Here is a 26,593-nt window from a genome sequence, read left to right as displayed (position 1 = left end):
TCAGATGGAGGAGCGGACTGTACAGTGAGACAAAGATTAAGGACAAAACCCCATCTGACTGGCAAATAGGTGACATTTTAAATGCCGGGAAGCTGGATATTGGGGCTGGTAGCGTGCTCCTCTTTGGACACGCTACGCTAATTGTTTGGCACACGAGGGATTTATCAGGCAGCTTTTTGAAAGTGTGCGGCTGATTGAAAATGAATGTCATTAGAAATCCAATTTGAGGGGCCCTATTGACGTCCCATACAGGTGGATAATGGAGAGGAAAAGCAATGACCCTCTGGCCCTATTGGGCCACTTGTCTGGTTGCCATGGTGGAGATGGGGAGTTGTGCAGTTCAGCTGGGGGCGGGGGAGAGATTAACAGGGTTTGTATCTGCTCAGTTGTTAGGAGTGAGTTATAACTCACGGTGTGCACTAGAATGGAGCTCCTGACAAGGCGGTCAGACTTCCAGCAGGTAGAAGGAACCTCTCTAGTCATCATGAGTGAAGTATGATACTTTGGATGTGGGCTTTCCCGCTGAGGTCAGAGAGTGCGTAAACCCCGGGGATACGGCTGTGTGATATGTGCACACCCCCCCTAACCCTTTCCCACTGAGGTCAGAAAGTGCGTAAACCCCGGGGATACGGCTGTGTGATATGTGCACACCCCCCCTAACCCTTTCCCGCTGAGTTCAGAAAGTGCGTAAACCCCGGGGATATGGCTGTGTGACATGTGCACACCCCCCATTCTTTCTCACTGAGGTCAGAGAGTGTGTAAACCCCGGGGATACGGCTGTGTGACATGTGCACACCCCCCCTAACCCTTTCCCACTGAGGTCAGAAAGTGCGTAAACCCCGGGGATACGGCTGTGTGATATGTGCACACCCCCCCTAACCCTTTCCCGCTGAGTTCAGAAAGTGCGTAAACCCCGGGGATATGGCTGTGACATGTGCACACCCCCCCTAACCCTTTCCCGCTGAGTTCAGAAAGTGCGTAAACCCCGGGGATATGGCTGTGTGACATGTGCACACCCCCCATTCTTTCTCACTGAGGTCAGAGAGTGTGTAAACCCCGGGGATACGGCTGTGTGACATGTGCACACCCCCCCCACCCTTTCCCGCTGAGTTCAGAAAGTGCGTAAACCCCGGGGATATGGCTGTGTGACATGTGCACACCCCCCATTCTTTCTCACTGAGGTCAGAGAGTGTGTAAACCCCGGGGATACGGCTGTGTGATATGTGCACACACCCCACCCTTTCCCGCTGAGGTCAGAGAGTGTGTAAACCCCGCGGATATGGCTGTGTGACATGTGCACACCCCCCCCACCCTTTCCCGCTGAGGTCAGAGAGTGCGTAAACCCCGTGGATATGGCTGTGTGACATGTGCACCCCCCCCGCCCCCCCCGCCTTTTCCAAGGCCTTAACGCGCAGGTGATACATGGGCTAACAAATAACTGCAGCGAGCTAAGAACAGTGTTACAAACGACCAGTTAATTCATACTGACCATCCTTTATAGTATTTTTTTGTTAACGCTTTATAATAAGCCTCCTTTGGTCACTTATACGTGGTAGTCACTCATTAATGAAAAAAAATTACATTTATAACTGTCAATTAATGATTTACACGTTGCAACCTTTATAAACCATTCATAAACCCTTTATAAGGATTGTATTGTTGCAAAGAGATATCTTTTTTTAAATTTTCTGATTTTTTTCCTCAAAGCATGATATCATTAATGACTGTAAATCAAACTTATAATAATGGTTTGATGATGCCAGAATGGTTATTATTCTTGAAAATAAAACAATATATAGTACGCTGCGGAAAAAATTAAGAGACCACCGCACAATATCTTGTTTCACCCATTTCTCAATATATGGGTGTGTGTCTATGAATATATATATATATATTACAAAATGCATCCTGGTTCCTTCTTCCTACTTCCTTGCTTCTCCTGCTTCTAGGAGCCCCTAGCTCCCCTAGCAGTTTCCTATTCCTTTTGAAGGTCACTTGATGTCATCCCACGATTCAGGAGGAACTGTCGGATAAGTTAACAGTCATCTCTGGCATTAGAAAGCTGCTTCCACCCTTTACCTGTTTGGTTTCTGGTTGCCCCCAGTGTCTCCTGCCTCACCTTATTCTTTTGTATTGCTGCCATGGAACTTTTTAAGCTGGAAGCAACCTGACAGCAAAACCATGATTAAATCAGGATTTAAAAATGCTGATTTGTTTAAAAATATAGAGTGACATCTTGGTGCATTATAATACTGAAAGAGACCACTTCCACTGGGGAATACCGTTGCCATGAAGGGGTTACTTGGTCTGCAACAATGTTTAGGTAGGTGGTACATGTCAAAGTAACATCCACATGAATGCCTTTCCTTCTTCCCATAGTGTATCCTGGTGCCATTTTTTACCCAGGTTAACAACTCACATGCACCCAGCCATCCATATGATGCAATAGAAAACAAAACTCATCAGAGCAGGCCACCTTGGGCCATTGATCTATGGTCCAGTTCTGAAGTTCACATGCCCATTTTGGACAGGGATCAGCATGGAGACTCTGTGTGGTCTGCGGCTATGCAGCCCCATACACAGTAAGCTGCGATGCACTCTGTGCTCTGGCACCTTTCTATCGTAGTCGCTTTGGTGATGCTCTAACCCAGTCATCTAGCCATCACAATTTTGCCCTTGTCAGAGTTGCTCAGATCCTTACGCTCGCCCATTTTTCATGCTTCCAACACAACAATTTCAAGAACTTTTATCTCAAATTATAAGAAATTTCCAAAATCATGAACATGACTATGTGATATGTATATTAATGACGAAAAACATGGCAATTTCTGTCCTTAAAAAAATCACTGCGGAGTAGATTCATTTTGAGCATTACAAAGACAACAAGATGAAACAAGTCATTTTGACCTCTATTAGCACTCAATATTTTCCCAGTCTATTTGGCTGACAATGATTTATCGGAAATGTAAGCCAAAGCAACCAGGAGCAAGAGTCATGCCTGCAGAATACATTAAACAAGGCTCCAGTGCTTGCATTGTGATAGCACATTCTGTGCTACCTACAGTAGCTACCCATTTAAGTGCTTCATTAGCCTATCAAGCCACAAGATCATATAAACACATTTTATTATATATCACAGCAAGGCTTCTTTTTGACGTTACAGAAGAAAGTTCTGAATTTGACAGCAAATAAAGATCCATATACTATGACTTACAGTTGCAATACTTGGAACAGAATACAAAGTGGGCTTAAAGGAGACATACATCCCACTTTTCTCCACACCAAGGTCAAATATTGTGTCTGTCATTTACAGAGATACTGTTCTCAGACTGTATTTTTTAAGTAAATATAGAACATGGAAGGAATTTAAGAGTGGGACGCCTATCATGACCCAGCATTCCTTAGTCATTGAAAATAAGCTTCAGAATTCAACTTACAGAATGATGTAGCTCCTTGCTTTTCTCTGCTTCAAAACTATTCATATTTCGTCCTAAAAAGTAATTTAATGCGTGAGTAAAGTGGGGGCAGACCCATGTCTTGCCGTCCCATGCAAAAGACACCGTTACTGAATCCATGATAGGTTGACAGGACCTTGACTGGAATAAACAGGATGTGGTTCATAAAATAAAAACTGATACAGGAGACGATTTCCAATACACTTTGGAGGGAATTGAGAGAGTAAGTCTGACGTTCGACATGCCTGAAATGCTTAATGGTTCTTGGTTTTTGCTCCATTTTCCTTTTATGGTGCTGATTTCGGGTACCTCTGGGAGTGTTTGTTATAAGGTGTCTCCTGTTGCCCTCTAAAAAAACTTGTTTGTCCAAGCCCCCACAATCATGGACCAGCCCACCCTCCCAGCAGAATTTGACATGGCCCATAATGGACGCAAATGGCAGCATGAATGCAAGTGTTACAGAACATTTACTGCAAAGTAATAATTTCAATAATTTTTTTCTGGCCTAAACCATTTATCTTTTCTATTTATAGGTACTCATATTGGAGCTGAGTGGAAAGAACAGTATGATTTCCTTATTAGGAAACTGGCATGAAACCAGCTTTTTTTTTTTTTTAAATTTCCGTCACCTCTTCCTGTCTCACTGACTCACAGCGCGAAAATTATTAACTTTGGGGGGAGATGAAGTAAAAGCACATTCGAAGTGTGCGATATGAAATCTTTACAGGTGTCAGTCATCGTGGGGGTTGCCAGTTGGGAATCACAGCTCAGATAAATCCTCCTGAGCATCACCAACAGCACCAGGCTGTCACTCAAATGACAATATGTTTGTCACCTCCCTCCCAGGGCCCCGGTACATTAACACACCAGTGAGTTATTACAAGATGTGTCGACCGGCTGTAAAAGGTGCTGATTGGTCAACAGGAGGACTATTAAAAGGTTATTTTAGAACACATTTAACATACATAGGCAGACTTGAAAGCACTTTTAAAAACAGGCTACTCTATGAACCAGATAAAGGCAAGGGTTGAAATGCTGAATTTGAAATGCAGACAAATTATTTTTAACACCCTTAATTTCCCGTAGAAGATATACTGGATTACTCTATAATAAATTATATTTTTGTAAAGTTCTTTGAAGAACTTGATGCCAAATTCATACTTCACACACATAGGGTAGGGGTGCTTAGTGGCGATGTTTTATTTACCCAACCTAACTATTTGTTAGAATGTGGCATCCTCCCAGTGCTCACTCAGCCCTTCCGGGACCTCCGAGTGTTCTCTCAGCCCTTCCAGGACCTCCCAGTGCTCTCTCAGTCCTTCCGGGACCTCCCAGTGCTCTCTCAGTCCTTCTGGGACCTCCGAGTGTTCTCTCAGCCCTTCCGCGACCCCTGAGTGCTCGCTCAGCCCTTCCACGACCTCCGAGTGCTCACTCAGCCCTTCCGTGACCTCCCAGTGCTCTCTCAGTCCTTCCGGGACTTCCCAGTGTTCTCTCAGTCCTTCCGCGACCTCCGAGTGCTCGCTCAGCCCTTCCGTGACCTCCCAGTACTCTCTCAGTCCTTCCGCGACCTCCTAGTGCTCACTCAGCCCTTCCGCGACCCCCGAGTGCTCTCTCAGTCCTTCCGCGACCTCTGAGACTTCCCAGTGCTCGCTCAGCCCTTCCGGGACCACCCGGTGTTTTCTCAGCCCTTCCGGGACCTCCCAGTGCTTTCTCTGACCATGTCCCATTTTATGCTCCATTTCTGTATTTAATAAACATTCACATTCCTTCAGTCTGGCCAAGAGCCCAAAATCCAAGTGACATGTTGTTTACAATATAATTTAACAATTGTAACATATAGTGTCAACAGCAATAAAACCTTTTTATTTAATATTGGTGTACATTTTGTATAAAATTACTTACATTTATTACATTTTTTTTTTTCAAAATACAAGCAGCCAAAGTTGACATTTAATCAAATATAAAATTATAAAACCCGTTAAATCTATATGCATTCGTGAAGGTAGAGACAGCTGATAGGGGTTCGTTTTAAATGGAGTTTGATCCGTCGATGTGCAGTCTCTGCAGAAAATGTGTGAATCTTGTTTTGCCCATGATTTTAACAGAACATAATTCATGAAGTGCAAGAAGCTAAGGTACTGTCTGCAAATGAAAAGGAATATTAAAAAAATGCACTTTCAAATTAATTGTTCTTAAAAAAATACTAATGAACAAATATGTAATTAACAGGTTCACAAGAAGGAGAATGAAGAAGAACGAATGAGAATTAGATAGCCTTACTAAAGGTTGAATGTATATAGTATACTTGGAAAGTAAATCTGTAAAATAAAAAATTGTGTTAACAGGATTAATTTGTAATGAATCCTTTCATTACCGTCAGATATTAAGATACGTTTAACCTCTGCTGGTGATCCAAAATGTCCACATAAGCTCGCACACAGATGAAAAAGAGTGACCTTTATCGTTAATACACACGGGTTACACATACGACGTTTGCCTTTAACAAGTGAACCAGACGAATTTAACCTTGGCTACAAAAAGGAAAAAAAAATAAAGATTGTATATCCATCTTGATGAAAAAGAGACGCAAAAGGAAATTATAAAATAATTTTACACCTTTCTAAATAATGACGGTTTAACTGATCTGTTGTATATAAGGTAAATCAGCAGCAGTTTTTATGATATATATAGTGCAGTATTTATATTCTTTGTGGGAAAAAAAACGGGTAAAAATGGAGAAGTCCGAAGTGTCAGCACGCTAACAGAAAGAAGCAGCAACGCTGTTGGCAAAAAAAAAGGAAAAAGGGACCATTCTGGTAGGACTTAGAAAATCTTCCATTTCCGCCTTTGTTTTATACATTTATACAGGGCGTACAAAAGAGGAGTGTAAAAGCAGTCTACGCAGCCGTCTCCCGAATCGTCCCCTCCAGTCTCTTTGGGAGAAGCTCTCGCCGCTCGTCGATGCTGATAACCGGTTTCCGGCAATTTTGTCCGTCAAGGTATATCTTAGCGTATATGGGGTTCGAGTAGTTTATGGACTGCAAAAGCACAACCTTGGAGTTAGAGGTGAGCATCTGCAGTAGTTCATAATCCCAAAACACTCAGCATGCATGAGACTCCACAACCAGCTTCAGGACAAAATGCATCATCCATAAAACAGGCATTTTTACATAAGCTGATGTTTAAAAACTATTCATAGTCTTATTTATTCTTGAAAGTATAGAGGCTTGATTAACAACAAAAAAGTAAAGGCTGTTTCAGTTAAGTATAAGGAAAATGAGCCATGCAAACAAATGTAAAGGAAAAAGTATCTGGATAAAATCACAGCCACAAAGTCTGAAACTGTTCATGCAAGGACAGCACTACACATGCAGGCAGGAACACCTCAAACAGCAGCTTGGTATGACCCACTTTCGTCATCTTCATTTACCAGAACACCATGGCAATTGTTAGCAAAGTTTCAGCTCCAGATGTCAGCTGGAATGGCCTTAAAACCAACAAATGGCTAAAACTGTAAGCGGTGCACCTGGGTTTGTTCTGAGGTGTGACTGACACGAGTGGGATACGGAAACAGGCTGTTTGAGCAGGAGTGGGGAGGGGCAAGAAGATCACCTGTCCGGGAATGAGCTCCTTTGGGACAGTGTGAACGGGAAGGCTGCGGGAATCGCTGGATTTTACACACCAGCCCTACAACACAAAGCGCACCTACCTGAAAACCCCCCATCTCCCATAAACACCCACAAACGACCCCAACCGTCCTCAACGGTGACCGTCATGTCTGACAGGAATCACTTCTTATCCAGCCAATCATCAAATGCATCATTTAGTCCGGCAGACATTAAATAAAGCTGACATGGTCTCAAATGGTCTCCCATTTTACAGGGATCTTCTATGGATTCAGAAACTGCCTGTGTTACCCTATCTAAAGGAGCTTCCTGCATTAAAGCAAGGAAATGCAGTCTAAATCTATGGCAATTAAGTCATTATGTAAGTGTGGCTACACCCACTGCTACACCCACTGCTGCCTGAAACATTGCGAGAGGGGCACCATCTGTTTCTGGACTCATTTTTCGATCAGTTATGGAAATCAGTGTCAGGCTGAGCGAGTGCCCCAGTGTGTCAAAGAAGTCCCAGGTAAGGCACTCCTGTCTGGCTGGGTGCAGGGGGACACAAGCGGGTAATGAAGTTCTGTCAGCAGAGAGCCAAGAGTGGAAAGGAAGATGGTGGCAGGCTGATAGTTCAGCAGGCAGCCAAAGCCTTAATGCATTCCTTTCTTTTTGTAAACTTTTTATATGCAGAGAACAAGAGAAGCTTTAGGGAAAGCGGCAGAAAAGTACAAAGTGAGATAAGGACAATCATTGATTTTCCATCTGAAACAGGCAAGAAAGCTTAGTGTAGTTCGATTTCACATAAGTTTTGATGTTCTGATTAAGACTTTGTGGTGCCCATGGTGCTTGTGACTTCCGATGCATACAAGTACAGTGGTACCTTAGAACTCAAATTTAATCCGTTCAGAACTCCGGATCAAATCCTAAAAAGTTCGAGTTGTGATCAAATTTTCCTCATAAGAAATAATGGAAAACGAATTAACTGGTTCCCGGCCTCAAAAAATTACATCTAAATATGTTTTTTTTAGCATTTAAACACAAAATGACCTGGATAAAACAAGAACAGCATATACTGTACTAAACACATCTAAGCACATTTATCAAAACAGTAATTTGTAAAGTAAGAAAATAAATGTATCCAAGCAATGTGTAAAGTTAAAAAAACAATGTGTCCTGCCCCGATCGTCCGCTCCTTCCGTGTGCCACGCCCCCTCGTTAACCCCGTCTGGAATTCCTGTGTGATCAGCTGTTTCAGGTTGTTTTCATTAGCTCTCTGTATTTGTCCGCGTTTCAGTTTGTTTCCCCAGTCCGGTCATTGTATTGTCTGTCTGCGTTTTGCCTGCTTCACCTGTAATTAAACCCCGTATTCCCCGATACCCTGACGTCTACGTCTTTGTCTCCGTTCCGTCCCCACTCGGCACGACAATATTATTATAATTAAATGTATTAATGGTTTATTATTAATATTAAAATAATTAGTAAGAAATCTTTATTTTTAAATGTATTTTATTATATAGCAAGAATTACTGTTACTGTCTATCATTGTCCAAATGTATTTTTACTGTCTAAAAATATGTATTCAGCTAGTGTAAACATGCACAATGCTATCACAGCGAATGCGAGGCTGAGACTGAAGCGTTACCCTTTGAGAGACGTGCCGCGTGACTCATTTCCCCGCGTGTACAAGTTATCTTAGGTCGGCGTTCATGGTTCAGCTTCTGAGATTCAGATCGAGTTCTAGGTAATTTTTTTCTAACTTGTTGGTTCAACTTTTAAGAAATTTGACTTCTAATGAGTTCGAGAACTGAGGTACCACTGTATTGTTCCTGTCTGTCCTTATGAGCCACAGGCCTGTGTCACATCTTGGCATGAATACAATGCCGGCTTTTTAAAAAATGTTTAAAATATTAAAAATGTGTAGATTCCATCTTAAACAAAGTAGTCCATATAAATGATATGATAATATTATATCATTATTATTCATTAATTATTTATATTTAACTTATATACAAGGAACATCCATTACTGCTACATTTTCTATGGTACTGTATTTTGTCTCTGTTTTCTTTGCATGCCGAGTTCTGTGTTTTTGTTGAGAAGTAGTATTTGGTCTTACAGCAGTCGTTTCACCACAGAGACGGCATTTTTGCACACCTTGTGAGGGTCCAGCGTGAAGTTGGGATGCAGGATGCTCCCGGCATCTGAGTGGTTGTCGTGGTCGACCTCGTACATGTTGTAAGATGGGTTGCCGATCTCCACATTCATGCCCCCATTAGACATCGGCTGCCGCTGAACTCGCTTGCCCCTGTAAACGTGACTTGGTTACCGTAACCACGGCAACAGGACACACCGAGGCGCAGTGTCTGACTTGTGCAGCACGTAAGCCTTACCTCTGCATTCTTTTACAGATGAAAACACCTGCCACCACCGTGGTGATTAACAGGACCAGGAGCACAAGGGGGACAATGATTGCAATACTTCCTGCAATGAAAAAAAGGTGACAATAAAATTACTACATATGCTTTGTGATTAAATGGTAGCATACTTACTGTCGTATTGCAAGCACCTTAATCTAGATTTGTATTTGTGTTTTGAGGTGCATTTGTTTGCTGGGGCCTGCAGATTAATATTTTCACTGCATAGTGGAACTGACTCTTTATTGTACATGTGACAATAAACCCGTGAATGTTGATTGAATTTCTAATAGGATCATGACATGTCTCTGTTTCTTACTTATGCAACATTACAAGGAAAGAAGGAAATCAGACACCAGCTATGGCTAAGCCAACACTCAATTCTTGCACATGCAGAAATATAAGGTCAGTGGCTGGTAGGTATAGCCCATGGGACTCGTGCAGGCCCCCTCCCAGGTACTCACTCCCGCTGGAGTCATCGGATCGGCTGCTCTTGGGGGCGGGCCTCTCGCACTGGGTGCCTGACCAGTTGGCGGAACACCTGAAATGAGCCAATCAGGAGGCACAGTTGGCAGGAATTACAACGGCCTCCTGGAAATCCCAGAGGCATGCGGTGATATGCCGGTCTACCCGCCGATGACGATAAGAACGGCAAACTGAGGGGTGACGGCCGGCAGCGGGGCGGCCATGCCACCAGGCTGGGGGATGGAAACTGCAGGGTTAGGTTCATGAGCACAAGCTGTAAACAATGGAGCCTGGGAAACACCAACCTCGTTATTTCTGCATTCAGAAATACTACACTGTAAGTGACATATGATGCTAATTATAGGTACAGGAGTGTGTATATGAGAGTGTATGTCAGTGGAAGGGTAGGGCACGCCCTCCGGATTGTTTTACTGAGAGCCATCTGAGATAAACTCCCAGGTGATGATGTAAGGATGGCCGGTTAAATCGGCCCGGCTCCGAGCCACATGTAATCACATTTACATAACGGAGTGGGCATCTCGGAGGCGGTCATCTGCATTAAGCACAGGTAATCAGGAAGCTAATGAAATGTACGTCTTAGCAAGGGTGATTAGATCCGGCTCGGCATCGGGAGTGGGGGGGAGAGGGCACAGCCTTGCTGTGGGCCGCTGTCAGGAAAACGCCGGAATGCCGCATTCCAAGGAGGGCATGTGTGCTGCTAACTAGGGTTTCTGGTTGAAAGTGGGGTATCCATGGGGCGACGCCACGGACGCGCGTACAGAGAAGCAGCAAGGCGATTACGAAGATACACCCACACGGGCTGCACAAGACGGAGATCACAGAAGGACCCGGAAGCATAATGGGATGCAGATATGCCCCAAAGTTGGAATGTCAGATGAGCAGCACGTTGGCAGAGGTGGGATCTGAGGCCTGGGAGCGGACGACAACAACGTGAGCTGACATTGCCGAAATGGGAGCACATTAGCAGGGGCGGGGGGTTACAGTTATGGTCATGGCAACGGAATCTGGGTCCTATCTATGACCTACTTGCAGCGAGGCTTTTTAAAGGCGTTTAGCGTGCAAATCCCCTCGTTCTGACAGTAGTGATCGCACGGGTTCGCCCGCTCGTCGCAGCGCTGGCTTTTGAACCCGGCTGTGCAGCTGCGGGAATTGCAGTGGGATGACAAAACGGAGAAATAAATGAAGGAAAAACACATTCTCACAATCCACCAGCTCACAGCGCCAAGGATGCAGGAAAGTCAGAGGTGGGCCAACCGAAATGTAAGGAGAAAACAAACATTTTGTCCATGTGTTGTTTCATTTGCCAAAAAACACAACAAACTACCAACTGCCATTGTTCTTCTGACATCATTATTTACCCACCGCAGGACAAGGCAGTGTAGGAGATGGCAAAAGGGCCTACAGATCTAAAAGCATTAGGAGGAGGGGGACACAGGGGCCTCACAATCTTTAATACCTCCCTGGGCGCAAATGCAATATCACACCGCTAACGCCATATGGGCGGTCAAACGCTTCAAAGACTTATCTGAGAGCCGTGTTCATATTACCGACCAGCTGCCTTGGGCATATAACACAAAGTCATAACACTGACTTTTAAAGCTTCATGACACGGCTCAACAAGCTGCAACACAATCGACTGACCGCAGTTTTACTTTCTCATTTAAATCTGGTGATTTTTTTCCTGCTTACACAAAATGCTGGGGGGGGGGGGCATAAATTCAGGTAAAGGTCCTCTTCAGCAAGTCATAGACAACACATACAAAAAAGATTAAATCCACATATTGCAGCTAATTAGCAAATACCTGAACCGTGAAAGGGACTTTTCAGGTTTCTCATTACTGTTTTTATGGCTTTAATACGTACATGAGTCAGGCAATAAGTACGTCAACAGCTATAGAAATAAGGTCAGTTCCTAACTGCAAGCCCCATGACTCAAAAAGGGGCACAGTTTCTACCCTGCAGTGTCTATTACAATTAGGACTAAATAATATTTCTCTTAACCACTTAAAAAACAATATTAAAAGGCATCATCAAAATACCAAATACGGCTTATTGGTGTATTCACTTTTTTTAATTAATCTGCAATTAAACGCCAGTTTTACTCAAATGCAGTCAGTGACAGTCATCATCTGGCTGATAAATGCCTATGAGCTTCTGTCATTTTATAAAGCTGTAATCCATCAAAGCTTCCCAACAAATATTTTAAGTGAGTTTTTGTCTGAATGGGATGAGTGAAGCTGATAGACTGAAACTTGCATTCTTGTTATTTTAAAGGGAAAGACTGAGTGTGCAGGGGGATAAACTGGGTTAAGATTATTCAAGTTTCCATTTTTTAAAGTTTCAAGTGCGCTGAGAAGACGGCCCAGAGACGTTCCACTTGGAAACAACATGCAGTTACGTTACACTTAACTATCCAAGTGACCAATAATGCCCCCATGTCTGACCAAAGGAGCTTCAGTATGTTCCCGTATGGGGGATCTACAGGAAATCCCTGTTTGTGTGCATTGGAGCATTGCCGTGGTCCTATATGGGGGATCTACAGGAAATCCCTGTTTGTGTGCATTGGAGCATTGCCGTGGTCCTATATGGGGGATCTACAGGAAATCCCTGTTTGTGTGCATTGGAGCATTGCCGTGGTCCTATATGGGGGATCTACAGGAAATCCCTGTTTGTGTGCATTGGAGCATTGTCGCGGTTCTTTATGGGGGATCTACAGGAAATCCCTGTTTGTGTGCATTGGAGCATTGCCGTGGTCCTACAGTATATGGGGGATCTACAGGAAAAGCCTGTTTGTGTGCATTGGAGCATTGCCGCGGTTCTTTATGGGGGATCTACAGGAAATCCCTGTTTGTGTGCATTGGAGCATTGCCGTGGTCCTATATGGGGGATCTACAGGAAATCCCTGTTTGTGTGCATTGGAGCATTGCCGTGGTCCTTTATGGGGGATCTACAGGAAATCCCTGTTTGTGTGCATTGGAGCATTGCCGTGGTCCTTTATGGGGGATCTACAGGAAATCCCTGTTTGTGTGCATTGGAGCATTGCCGTGGTCCTTTATGGGGGATCTACAGGAAATCCCTGTTTGTGTGCATTGGAGCATTGCCGTGGTCCTATATGGGGGATCTACAGGAAATCCCTGTTTGTGTGCATTGGAGCATTGCCGTGGTCCTATATGAGCGATCTACAGGAAAAGCCTGTTTGTGTGCATTGGAGCATTGCCGCGGTTCTTTATGGGGGATCTACAGGAAATCCCTGTTTGTGTGCATTGGAGCATTGCCGTGGTCCTATATGGGGGATCTACAGGAAAAGCCTGTTTGTGTGCATTGGAGCATTGGAGCGGTTCTTTATGGGGGATCTACAGGAAATCCCTGTTTGTGTGCATTGGAGCATTGCCGTGGTCCTTTATGGGGGATCTACAGGAAATCCCTGTTTGTGTGCATTGGAGCATTGCCGTGGTCCTTTATGGGGGATCTACAGGAAATCCCTGTTTGTGTGCATTGGAGCATTGCCGTGGTCCTATATGGGGGATCTACAGGAAAAGCCTGTTTGTGTGCATTGGAGCATTGTCGCGGTTCTTTATGGGGGATCTACAGGAAATCCCTGTTTGTGTGCATTGGAGCATTGCCGTGGTCCTATATGGGGGATCTACAGGAAATCCCTGTTTGTGTGCTTGGGAACATTACTGCGGTCCCTTATGGGGGATCTACAGGAAATCCCTGTCTATGTGTTTTGGAGCATTACTGCATTCCCTCATGGGTGACCTACAGGAAATCCCTGTTTGTGTGAATTGGAGCATTACCACATTCCTTCACAGGTGACCTACAGGAAATCCCTGTTTGTGTGCAATGGAGCATTACCGCATTCCCTTATGGGGGACCTACAGGAAGTCCCTGTTTTTGTTGTCTGGTTTGACATGGCCCTCAGAAAAAAAAACTGTTTTAGGGCTTTAATTACTACTTTGATCCCTGTGAAGGTACCTGGTACACTCTGACCCACACAACACTGTGTGCCACTGTCTCCTCCCTCCTGCCCCCGGCTAACCTTAAAGCTCCTGTATGCTGTTTCAAAAGTAACTGCAGAAATTACACTAAAGGACCAGTGACGGGTGTGCTCCAAGGGAGAAGAAATGCAAGCACAGGGAATCCGGCAGAGTAATTTACTCACTGACAGAACGGCAGGTGGGTCTCCGAGTCCAGGTGACAGGTACCGCCGTTGTAGCAGTAACCATCACACAACTGACAGCTTGACGCTACTCGGCCGTGAGTGCAGCTGGAAGGAGACAGAGGAGCAGGGGGAGGAAGAGCATTACCTTCTACATAGCTCAGTGCAGGAGCACCTGCAGGGACCTCTTTGTTCATGACTTTGTTCTAAAAATGACAGAAAAGGGTGTTGATCCATGAATCATTTTTCGCCTTCTTTATCATGTTCCACATGAAATTCAATATTTTTCATTCTTTTTTAGTAAAATATAGTAGGGGCATTAGGGCATAAACTGCATTTCTGCATGACATCTTCTGGCTCGTAACCAAATAAAACCAAACACAGTGAGTATAAATGGGATCTCCCACACTCAACAAGCAGAGACAGTAATCCAGGCAGGAAATGACATCACCCCACTACAGTGATGTACTCCATAATACTTACATACAGATAGTGTGTTGGACAAAGTGGTGATGTGAGCAATCCTGCACACTAAACCGCAGACTGCATTCCGGGGTTCGAGGAACTCACAGTAAGTGGCACTATTTATCACCTCTCAAACCCCTCATTTGCATGGGGCCCCCGATATTTAGGGCCACAAACAGTAACTACACCAAAGATTAAATAAACCTGTTGCTTATTTAGGAGATGCTGAAGCAGAATATATTGCTAATCAGCTAGCTAGCCATGATCTTCTGACTCTACTCACTAGCTATTATTTATCTAATATTTCATTGTTGAAACATCTGAGGAGGGGTTGGAGAGACTTTTTGAATGGGGGCTCAGAAACAACCAATGCCCCGCTGCTCATATGAAGAGAACCAGGAGCGGTGTAGCTTAATCGTGGATCACTTACTTGCAGGCCACATCGCCGGTGTCATGGTCAACAACGCAGGGGGCGCCATGGCAACGTAGACACTTGTCAACCTCGCACCGGTTGCCTTCATAGCGCGTCGGGCAGACACACTCGACATGGCCATTGCTGGACAGCGTGCATGCCTTGGAGTTCACGCAGTAGTGGTGGCAGATGTCTGTCCCAGAATGCAAAGCATGTCAGTGACCCATCACACCCTGAAGGTGCGTTTGGTATTGTGATGCGTTAATTGGAGTTTTACATAAAGATAATGCTACTTAATTATTGACGTCTAATGCATTACATCAACAGCCCAGGGTGTTTAATAATGTAATGACATTAATAGTTTCAAGCAGAAATTACAGTATTATCCAATTACAATTGCAAAGTGTAAACAACTATGGCAAAAGGGTAACATTACAGTAAAAAATCACAGAAAGGCAAAAAGAAGTTGTGTTCTTTGCTGCAGACTAAGCAGAAAAAGCTTCAGAAAGGCATTAATCTGACGAGAAAGGTCAGCCGCTTAGTGAGCAGACCAAGAGCTAACAATAGGCAGAAACACACTGTGGATCCTCAAAGATTACTCTCTTGGACTGCATGGGGCTCAGTGGGCTGCACTGTTGCCTCAGATCTCTAGGAATGGGAGCTGGGGTCCCACTGCTGCTCTCTGAGTGTGGATTTTGCCAGTTTTCCCATGTAGTGGGGGTTCCCTGCAGGAATTCCGAGGTCCAAAGGCATGCAGTTAAAATATCTGGCATCTTTAAATTTCCTCTGGGGTGTGACTGTGAGTTAGTGTTAACTGTGGTGAAGTGGCATGCTATCTAAGGTGTACCCCGGCCCTGTGCACTGCTGACTGAGTGCCACGCTTATGGATGCATGCTCCACGCTGAGAACAAGCTACTCGTCAAACCCTGAGCAACGCAAGTCATCACACATTACAAAGCGACAGACGGGCAAAGATGTCACAAAAAAAAAAAAGAAAACAAAAATAGCTCATCGTCACTCTAGGCGTGACTCATGAATAAGATTTAAAGGAAGCATGTTGGATTCTGATGTGGAAAAGAGGGTTAAGATGGAAAACGTTTTCTCAGTCATTGGTCCTGCATTCGTACTGCTGTAGATACCAGTGGGGGAAGGTTATATGACCAACCAAGCAACTAACCAACAATCAATCAATCAATCCAAATCAACCAACCACATAACCAGTCTGTCTGCTTGCCAGCGCTGTGACTTCTGCAGTGAGGCAGTGTAGACGGGTGCATTCTGGGACTCACGGTGCAGACAGCGGTCGCCGGTGTACTCAGCCAAGCATCGGCACACGGGCTGGTTGCCTTGGCTCACGTCGCAGGTGCCCCCGTTGAGACAGTAGTTTTCACAGACTCGCCTCTCGCAGTACGGTCCCGTGAATCCCAGGGCACAGCGGCAGGTGGGCTTACCTGCAGGGGACACTGTCAGCTATATAACACCTCACCACAAGCCCCACCCCCAAACCTGTTTGCTCTTTAACCCATAGAACATGACAAATGCAAAATGCATTTATCTTGGCACCCATTAATATCAGACTCATAACTTTGGATAGGTATAACGTACAGACATGAATTGCATATCGATGGAATCGAGAGAACTTCCTCAATCTGTCCAAGCGACAATGCTGTGCGCTGAAGTATTCCAGACTAATCCCGTGCACCATGATGCATATATTTTAAACACTTTCCACCAAAATGCACCCCCAATAATCCATAAAACACTGATATTATTCACATTAGACAGGAAACAAAGCCCATATTCACTCCCGCAAGGATTGACGTACTACCCTTCTGGGGGAAGAAAAAAAAAATTATGTTATTTATTATAAACCTATAAAGGAACTGAAAAACACTCAAAAATTGGCTGGAGTTCCACTAGAAAGAACAACAAAATGCAGCATTCAGTTTATTAGGGAAACAATTTCTCTGTTTTCTGTAATAATCACAAAAGTCTGTATAGGTATGTTTGTATATTGCAGTTGAAACAGAAAGCACCCATCATACGTGGAACAACTCTTACACGTAAACTCAATGACGTGCTACAGTGTTGGTTTGTTCTTTGAAGATTAAATGCCGATTAAAAGTTTCATTCTCAAATTTCAATTTACCAATCAGCTTATATAGGCAGAAAAATGGTAGCAATAAACATTCAGCATTAGATTCTAAAACCGTCTTTTATGTTTGTGTTTATCTAGTAGATCATAAACTAGGCAATGCTTTTTCATTTCAACTTCTTTCAGATATTACAAAGTAATACAAAATATATATAAAACCATGCCAGTGTCTATCAGATAACTTCAACAACTTACCAAATGGATGCAAAATCAAAGATATTCATTTCCGCCTGGCGCTATGTAATCCTTCACAATACTAAGCCATAGAAAGATCCCCAATGAAACCCCTAGATTCCCACATCATAGAGACTCTAATCTCAACATTAAGATTATTATAATCTTAAAAGATTATATTTGAAGCGTCTACAAATTTTTATATTAGGTGAGACTAAAAAATGAGAAATTTCAATAAAAAGTATGGCATTAAGACTGTGTCAGCATTTACACATCAAAATTATGACACACCTGAGTAGCCCAAGATGTCCAGAAAACAAACCATAAAGCATATGAGGTTAATTCATGTATATACAGCGTCATTTTTTTTTTTTTACTTCTACTTTTTTTAGTGCTCATACATGGAAAGCTGCCCCCAAAATATCTATGATCAGCACAGAGATTCTTGCATGAACACATTCATTTTGACAAGCAATTATACGTCAACCTGGCTACAACACATTAATATGGGGGATTAAAAAAAATAAAATAAAAACTGTACAAACTCTACAGCTGTACAATGGTAAAAACGCAGAGCCAAGGTGGGATGGAGAGGGGTGTGTGCCGACCAGTGAAACAGTGAAAGCTGCCAAATAGATGACTTAACCTTTCACATTCAGTTTCGTCATTTGTCTGGTGGTGAGATTACATGGTGGGCTAAATAACCTACGATCACTGCATTTACATAATAGTTTAATACATTTTTTATCCATTTCCCAAGAGGTGGGTAATTCAGGTCCAGAGTGTCAAAGTTCAAAACAGTTGAGTTGCCTGTGACTGACTCTTAGTACTCAACTGGGTGGTTGAAACAAAATCTTGGTCTGGACTTTGACTCCGTGGACCTGAATTACCCACCTCTGCATCTCCCATTATGCAGACTACATCTCTGAACTGCAAAGAATAGAGTCTATTGTTACTGACTGATTTAGTTGGTCAGACAACCTGGTCATGTAATCGTCTCTTCACCATCAGTCCTCTCCAATTTTAAGTGGAACAGCCAGCAAAACAAACCAAGAAAAGCCGGGTTTTGGGGGGCACTCACGATCGAGGGGCCACAGCTTCAACAAGAGCCCTGTGATTACGTCTCACATGGTGCTAAACCTGAAGGGCTCCAATATATACCCAACGGCACTATTGAAGAAAACCGCTGAACATAAATAGCTCTGGATAAATGCTCATGCGAAGGATCAAAATGAAAATACAAACAGAGCATTATCTTTCAGTCTATAATTTCCACTGTCTAACACAACACAGTGTGCATATAAAAGTCGTCAGCGTGTGACACAGCGCGTCCTGAAGTGGTGCTTTACCCCTTAGAGCATAACAGCAGCGCAGCCCGAGGCGAAATGTGTCCATCAGTGCTATTCACCCGTCCGCATGGCACATCCGCATCCTACATGTCGCTCTAACGCGGTTACAGTGCCTCTGCGTGACAGCTGTTCACTACAGATTACATCATCTTAGAAAAGGAGGCCAGCGAAACAGCTCCTTAAAGATGAGTGAATGTCTGAGGATAATGAATACAGTATGTTGACATTAATAGGTGGGTGTAAGATCAGGGCACATTATGCTTCTTCTGATGGGGACCTTGACACAAATTTTCTGGATGTACGCTACACTGTGTCTTGTGACCCCACCAACATTCACTGATCCCTGTGTGTCAGGTGGATATCCTGCCCCCTCCTAAACCCCCTGAAGGGAGGTTTAAATGTCCTCGACCCTCTGCAGCTGTATCCGCTGTCCTCCCATTTGCCTGCTTCTGTTTATGAAGCCAGTTGAATCCAGTTGCATTTGGGTAATAATGTAATAACACGTGTCTGATAAGGAGCGCAGCTAAGCTCCGATATAAGACAGACCTCCTTCCCACAGCACAAACATACACTGTGAGCTCACAGTGGAATCAGAGGGGTTCTGAAGCATCTGATTTCAATCATCTCAAGCTGGTTTATCCTGCCATGTAGATGACACCCCATCTGGGCACATTACAGTCGTCCAGGACAAACACTTCATTAAATATTCCATTAAGCTATATTTTTATGCTACTTGTTTTTGATTCACAATTATTATAATGAAAAAAATCTTTCGGTTCCAATGTAACCTATTAATAATAAAAATATGCATTTGTTATTCATTTTGTCCTAAGACACGTGACCAAGCACCCACTGACTGAGGACAGAGGATAAGATGCTATCCCTGTTTATAGAAGACTTCCTGTTAATCACAGGCTAAACTGATATTTGGATCCTTAATGTGTTTTCAAGTTACAAAAATGGAAAGTACAGGCCATTAAGCATATTTTCATCATCTAGCATTAAAATATAAGGTGTCCCAGCCCATACCCCTCACCTCTCTAACTGCACCCCCCACACTGCAGCCCCCCTAACCATGACCCCTACCTCCCTAACCGCGCCATTTCCCTGCCCATGATCAGCACGTCTCTAAACTGCACCCCCCCACCTCTCTAACCACAGCCCCTGCCTCTCTAACTCTCTGTAACCCGGCAGAACCCCAGGAGGATAATAGGAGCAATGTGGCTGGAAGCGAGGAGGATACTGATGCTTGCGATGATCTTTAACAGCCGCTGCAGGCGTGATGCACATTATTATACCAAAATGAACTAGGCCAGTGAAAAACAAAGGAAAAAACATACAGTCCATATATGTAAGCATTTTAGTCATTAGTATTTAAGCATCACACTACAGCCGGGGTGCACAGAACTGTCACTGAACATGAGATGCGGTACTTAATTAAATTGAGAGAAACATATACAACAGTGACTCTTTAAAACTGAGAGGGGAAAAACACTGAGTTTAAATTAAAAAGCACAACTCATACATATTTCGGTAGTCAGAGACAGAATTACTGTCTAACTCCTGTTAACTTCATTTGAATAAATTCTGAGGCTACCCAAGGTTACCCAGAGCTCCCGAGGCTACCTGAGGCTCCTCGAGGTTATCCATGGTTACCTGAGGATCCCCAAAGCTACCCGAGATTACACAAGGTTACCAGAGGCTATGCCAGGATATGCGGTTACCTCAGGTTACTGGTGGCTATCTGAGGGTACCTGATGCTTGTTAAGGCTGCCTAAGGCTCCTCGAAATCACCCAAGGTTACCTGATGGTACCCGAGGCTTCCCAAGGTTACCCAAGGTCTCCCAAGGCTACCTGAGGCTTCCCAAGGTTACCCAAGGTCTCCTAAGGCTACCCGAGGCTTCCCAAGGTTACCCAAGGTCTCCCAAGGCTACCTGAGGCTTCCCAAGGTTACCCAAGGTCTCCTAAGGCTACCCGAGGCTTCCCAAGGTTACCCAAGGTCTCCCAAGGCTACCTGAGGCTTCCCAAGGTTACCCAAGGTCTCCTAAGGCTACCCGAGGCTTCCCAAGGTTACCCAAGGTCTCCCAAGGCTACCTGAGGCTTCCCAAGGTTACCCAAGGTCTCCCAAGGCTACCTGAGGATTCCCAAGCCTGCCCAAGCCTACCTGAGGCTACCCATCCAGCTATTTTTTTTGATGGACGTGGGCTTTCATGTCATCTGATGTGGTGGCTCGGTCCATGTGTTTCCTTGCAATGCCTGTATTTTCCCAGTTTTCCCGGGCTTCAGGCAGATCTCTTTATTTCCACTACTAATAAACTCATCACAAACATCCATGGTTCCACCATTTCCAGACAAACGGGGGTTACTTGTTGTGTAGAGAGGAATTTATGAGTTTACATTAGCCGAGCTGCACATTAGCATCAGGGAGGCGGCTGCTGGTTAGCTTTCTGCGAGTCGCGCTGCTTCCAGCTGCACCTCTGAGGTCTGCAGCGGCGGCAGCTTTCAGAGGCCCATCAGGCACTGTGATTGGCATGTTACTCGGCTGGATGAGGTCCAGCAGCCAGGTCACCTCATCCTCCATGCACAGCTCGCTTCATTACTGCTTCATGGCCCAGTCTGGGAGTAAAACCAGTTCATCACCCCATCTCGGAAAGGTAAGAGTATATCCGACACATTTACGCTTGGAAGGAATCACGATAAAATTAAATAATTACCTTTGCATTAAAGGCAATATTAAGCGGTAATATAACAGTTAGGTGGTTAATGTTCCTAAAGCTATTTGGGATTACTTGCAATACTTTCAGTATAAATCAGTATCCTGGGATAATGGCCGGTGTTATTAAACAGTACATTCTGGGGAAAAATGCAATGACATTTTATGTGCCTTTCATTGAAAATTAAATTATAGTGAAATAATACGGGCAAAAAGGGTTGCTGTTCAGGGGGATCTGGTCGACTGTGATGCAGCATGGCATATACTTCCTCCTTAAAGGGTTACGTGGTTGTAATGTGTGTCACAGAATTTTCGCCCATAAGCTGTACTGGCTAGTTAGTTGAGCATTGTAATATGAGTGCACTTTATAAGTCTGCAGGAACTCGGCCCCTTTCTGTTTGCTAAAATCAGCCATTATGCTATTTCAGAAGTGACCGGCTGAACCTGAGGAGGAAAAATGACCCCCCCCCCATTACATAAAAGCTTGGTATGAAAAAGCAACTAAATTTGCTTGGCTGAAGCCAGGTGACTTTCTTCATAATCCAGGGCTATTATGGATAAATGCCTTTTTGCCACCCCCCCCCCCCCAAAAAAAAAAAAAAAAAAAAACAGGATTGCAAAGACAATGAAGAATAATAATAATAATAATAATAATAATAATAATAGGTGCACATGCATAAATCCAAATAGCATTCTGCAATATTTCAAGACAACATAACACAGAACACAGAATGGAAGTCATATTTAAAGATTTTAGAGGAACATAATAATATTATTTTAAGTAATCATATGCTAATGTCAGTTTTGCAAATGATTAATGGCCAGACAGGGGGAGGCCTTGGCTCCCCTTGCTAAATGAGCACGGCTATCCCGGATACGCCGGCGTGCTCCTTGTCAGCCATCCCTGACGAGGCGGCCTGCAGAGATGGCGGCGCCGTGGGGATCCTCACCCAGGGGGGAGCTGGAGCACGTTCCCCCATTCAGGCAGTAGTCCTTGCAGTGGCTCACTTCACAACGTCCCCCGGAGAAGTTGGGCCAGCAGTAACAGCGGGACTCCCCCCTCTCATTGGGGACACAGCGCCCTCCGTTCTCGCACGCCGGCCGGCAGAGATCTCCTGCAAGGCCGAGACATGCCACACGATCAAAGGCTGATACGAGTCCACTGAAGAATGGCAGCGTTAGGGTAGGAGGGTGGGGGGGGGGGGTGCAAGTTACTCATTGGCTGCAACAGTCACCTGGTTTCATTCTCACTCCTGCCTAGAACTGAATAAACACCATGAGCGAATCTAGAATGAAAACGTCGGGATGAATATTTCAAATACATGATTTGTGTCTAGTCAATGATAGGCTGCTCAATGGAGCACCGACCAAATCTATGAATAAACTGAGATGGGCTTCAATGCTGATGTGATCCCTGCCATGTTTATTTTAGGGCACTTGTGTATAAATCCCTAAGAGATAAATCAATCTAGACGCAGGTGGGATCACCGGATGCGGAAATGCAAGATGTGACAGTGCTGGATGGGAGCTGGAAAAAAGCCTCTCTGAGGCCGGGGGGGGTCATAGTGTGACGGAGCTAGTAGGGGGTGGAGGGGGTAGCCCACCTGAAGCAGCTCTGTCGGCGCAGGATCCGTTAATCAGCGCTTTCCCCTCCGGGCAGGAGCAGCTGGCACCGGTGGGGTTGAGCAGGCACAGGAAGTCACAGCTCATCGCCGCACACGGGTTCATCACTGGTGGCACCAGGGGGGCGGGGAGGGGAGAGAAGGCCACACCGGGCTCTCTTAGCTCACATGCTGTTCAAACTAATCACACAGCTTTAGATCACAGCGGAGTGTACTGGAGGTGCCAGTCCCTGCAAAACAACTTAAATGGGCATCGATACATGCAGAGAGACAATATAATGTTCTCTGAACGACCGGCAGAGTGGTTTCTCCCAGTAGCTTTAACAAATCTCAGAAGATAAAATATGGGAGGGAATATATTTTAAATAGATTCATCTCAAGGCACACTCAGTAGGGAATCCGTTACTGGACTACGAGGCCAAATATCACCAGCGACATCATTTCCTCCTGAACAGCCTGTAAACCCCTGAGAAACTGGCACGAGTTCCAATCATGCGTGAGCATGTTTAAAGCATAGAGGAAGGGTAACGATCTACTGTGACACGGAGATTTTCAATTAATTAGTGTGTGTGAGAGAGAACGGAGAAGCACCAAGGAGCCGATTCCCAGTGACACTAGGAGGAGGTAGCAGGTCACAGGCAAGTGCTAAATTATTACAAGTGAAAAACAGAAAAAGACCAGAAATGCAAAAAGTCGAATCCAATGGCAACAGTTTTATGATAATATGATAATATAAGTCTTGGCTTACATAAGGTTTTGCAGAGATAATGAATCCAGCCCCGACGGCTGCCCGCCTGCCTCACTGGCAGGTTATTTCCAAATTGCTTTGCTAAGTGCCTTTAGTACTTTTTACTATGTGCTTATTAGGTGCTTGGAATTCGAGCATAATTATCAGAGAAGGTTGCTCAGCACTGCAGTTTAGCCATTAGCGACGGTGCCGCGTGGCGACTCGGACCTCGGATTTGATTATAGCCTGTAAGAGTCGGTGCAACCCAGGTGCAGGTGTGGATTCGTGCCCGTCCTCCCCGTCCTCCCCAGGCTGGGTGAGGTACAGTATAATTGCAACAGCACATGCTCTTGTAAAAAGGCAGCAGAAAAAAGGGGGAGCAGAGAGCACACCGCATCTGTGACTGGGAGAGTCGGCGAACTTCATTTTGCTTCCTGGCTTTGTTAGCTTACTGGATCTCAGGCCAATGAAGCAGCTGCGACTTCAGCGACTGGCCATTAGCAAGAACAACGCCATATATGAAGGTCCAACAGGGCAGTCACTGACCATTAGCACCATGGGGACAACGGCTGTACCCTAAGTTATTGACCAGTGAGCTGCAGGAGCAGCGCCCCAGAGATCGGAGAGTCGTATGAAGGCCGAGGAGAGCGCCCTCAGACGGCGCGGGTCGAGCAGCTGGGGCTGCTCCCTGCGTCCGAAGGTGGCCCCGATTTCCAGGACCTCTAGGCCACGCTAATGCCATCCATGCATTTCGGCACGATGGCTGTGTTTGTACTTTAAAGCTATCAGGGTCTTTATCCCTGGCCAGCGATTCCCCGTAATGTGGCAGGCGGTCACCTAAAGAACATCAGCCAGCTGTCTTGGGGGCAGTTCATTCCTGGGCACGACAGCAGCCCCTGCCAGCCAAAAAACCCTCGGCAGCCCCCCCCCGACCCAGGGCGGCGCAGCCGAAGGAAAATAAAATGGGATAAAAATAGAAGAATCACAGTCCATTAGCAGGTTATTGTTTTTCATCCTTCTCTGTTATAGAATCCAAGTAGCCATTTTTGATTCTGTACTATTTACCACCCCAATCTGTGCACACTATGTAAAACAAGAATTCAGCTCATTTATTCTAATTCAATATATTATTTCATTCAGACACTCTATCTTTATTTGAACTGCATATAAAGGTGCATCCAAACCAGGACGACCAGGCGGCTAAAGAGCTTCTTCCCACATGCTGGTAGACTCCCAGTGCCACCTCTCAAGCAGACACATCCCCCCCCCCCCATACCTTTAACCTCCTCTCCTACACTGGACTCCTTAACACTGGACACACTGCCGATGATCCCTTGAATATATTCATTCAGCTATATATTTTATACCAAACTTGTCATTGCGATATATGTCTATTTTATGTATTGCCTGTAATGGCTCTGTTTGGTCTGGGAAGAACAGAATTTAATTTAATTTATTTTTTTTGCATGCAAATAAAAAACATGCACTAAAAAGATATCTAATCTCATTTAATCTAATCTAATCCAATATATGGTTTTATATAGATTTTACTACAGTATGTTCTGATTTTTATTTCTCGACAGAGCAACTGAGCATCTATTTTTTTGTCTTTGTCTTTAAAATTTCTACAGTAGTAAAAACAAAAAAAGAGAAACTGACAATGAGATATTAGTGAGTCATATGAAAAGTTACTGATTCGGCTTTTAGGCTACAGTTATATGATCAATGGTGGACAGACAGAGAAACAGTTGAGCTCCATACAAATCACTCCAAAATCTCATGAGATCCCTGGAACAGACATGAAATGAGAAGTTACACCCTGAGGTAATCTATTTTTTAGATCCACCCGAGTCTCCGGTAAGACTATATATATATAAAAAACATTTCTTACGATAAAATACTCATCGCAAATCAAAGCATATCCGTGTTGCCGTGATGTCATTTTTAGCTAGCAGAAATAGGACGGTACAGTTTTCTCTTTCCTCTGGGACGAACTATTTCTCCTTCTCTCCATATTCTTAGATTGTCCGCTACACATATTTCACACAGGAAGAGAAGGTAACAAGAACGGATGAATGAACGCTCATTTACCATCTTGCTGCTTGAATCGATGGATTATGATGACGCTGGAGGCTTTTTCTATGCTTAGATCAAGGTCTTCAACGAGTCCTTTGCCAAATTTGTGAACCCTGAAAACTTTGTTTTTCAGGCTAGTTCCATAGATATAATCTTCAAATATATCAATTTTATAAGGCTGATAGATTCCTGCAAAAACAGAGGGGAAAAAGTGAATTTCCAGATGTAATAAAGTTGTATAAGTTTTAAAAAGTTTAAATATATGCAGAGTAGCTACAATATACAGTATAAATTCTTATCTTGATTAAATTTATAACGTAGTAATTCAGCTAAGACTATTACTGTATGTATTTTCTTGTGCTCTAAAGATACGTTAGTTTAAGTAATTTAACTAATTGTGTTTGTTGTTCCCCACAGCAATTCAACTCTAGGACAAAAATTCCATAATTTAAATTTCATTAAAGTTTACAAAGTTGTGATCAGCAATTTCATGCTCACATATATCAGGATCAATCAGGACACTTTTCAGTGGATCATGGTTTTGCTTTTGCATTTCAATAGCGAGCACATACCACCTAATACTGGATTATGATGTGAGAATGTTCTACAAACACAATGCCATTACATTTCGCAAACATTTATATTTCTGTGGAGAGAGCCTCCTCCTGAAATCCAATACCGCCATTCCTGCCTGGCCATTTGGCCAGTTGTCTGAAATCACTGGCCCGTGGTTCGCACTCCCTGCAGAAACCTGCGTCCTAACACGGCCCAAGGACAC

At 44.2% G+C, this 26,593-nt stretch overlaps 1 protein-coding gene across 8 annotated transcripts in view; it reads right to left on the bottom strand.

Moving 5' to 3' along the window:
• Window positions 1-5,292: 5,292 nt before the first annotated feature.
• Window positions 5,293-26,593, bottom strand: part of LOC111846094 (low-density lipoprotein receptor-related protein 1B) — a 342,141-nt gene continuing 320,840 nt past the window's right edge. For 6 of the 8 annotated variants that reach the window (XM_072700926.1, XM_072700927.1, XM_072700931.1 and 3 more), the window contains 11 exons: window positions 25,831-26,004; window positions 22,995-23,120; window positions 22,341-22,505; window positions 16,289-16,450; window positions 15,018-15,192; window positions 14,126-14,230; window positions 9,942-10,018; window positions 9,454-9,544; window positions 9,218-9,368; window positions 7,068-7,142; window positions 5,293-6,493 (listed from right to left, as the gene is read on the bottom strand). In XM_072700926.1, coding sequence (XP_072557027.1) covers window positions 6,353-6,493; window positions 7,068-7,142; window positions 9,218-9,368; window positions 9,454-9,544; window positions 9,942-10,018; window positions 14,126-14,230; window positions 15,018-15,192; window positions 16,289-16,450; window positions 22,341-22,505; window positions 22,995-23,120; window positions 25,831-26,004 — 1,442 coding nt within the window. In that variant the 3' untranslated portion in view covers window positions 5,293-6,352. Of the gene's footprint in view, window positions 6,494-7,067; window positions 7,143-9,217; window positions 9,369-9,453; window positions 9,545-9,941; window positions 10,019-10,989; window positions 11,104-14,125; window positions 14,231-15,017; window positions 15,193-16,288; window positions 16,451-22,340; window positions 22,506-22,994; window positions 23,121-25,830; window positions 26,005-26,593 lie in introns of all 8 variants that reach the window. The other 2 variants (XM_072700933.1, XM_072700930.1) reach the window with 2 other exon arrangements.

The sequence above is a fragment of the Paramormyrops kingsleyae genome, chromosome 16, assembly GCF_048594095.1.
Source record: "Paramormyrops kingsleyae isolate MSU_618 chromosome 16, PKINGS_0.4, whole genome shotgun sequence".
Lineage (NCBI taxonomy): Eukaryota > Metazoa > Chordata > Actinopteri > Osteoglossiformes > Mormyridae > Paramormyrops > Paramormyrops kingsleyae.
This window is presented reverse-complemented; position numbering and strand designations above follow the sequence as displayed.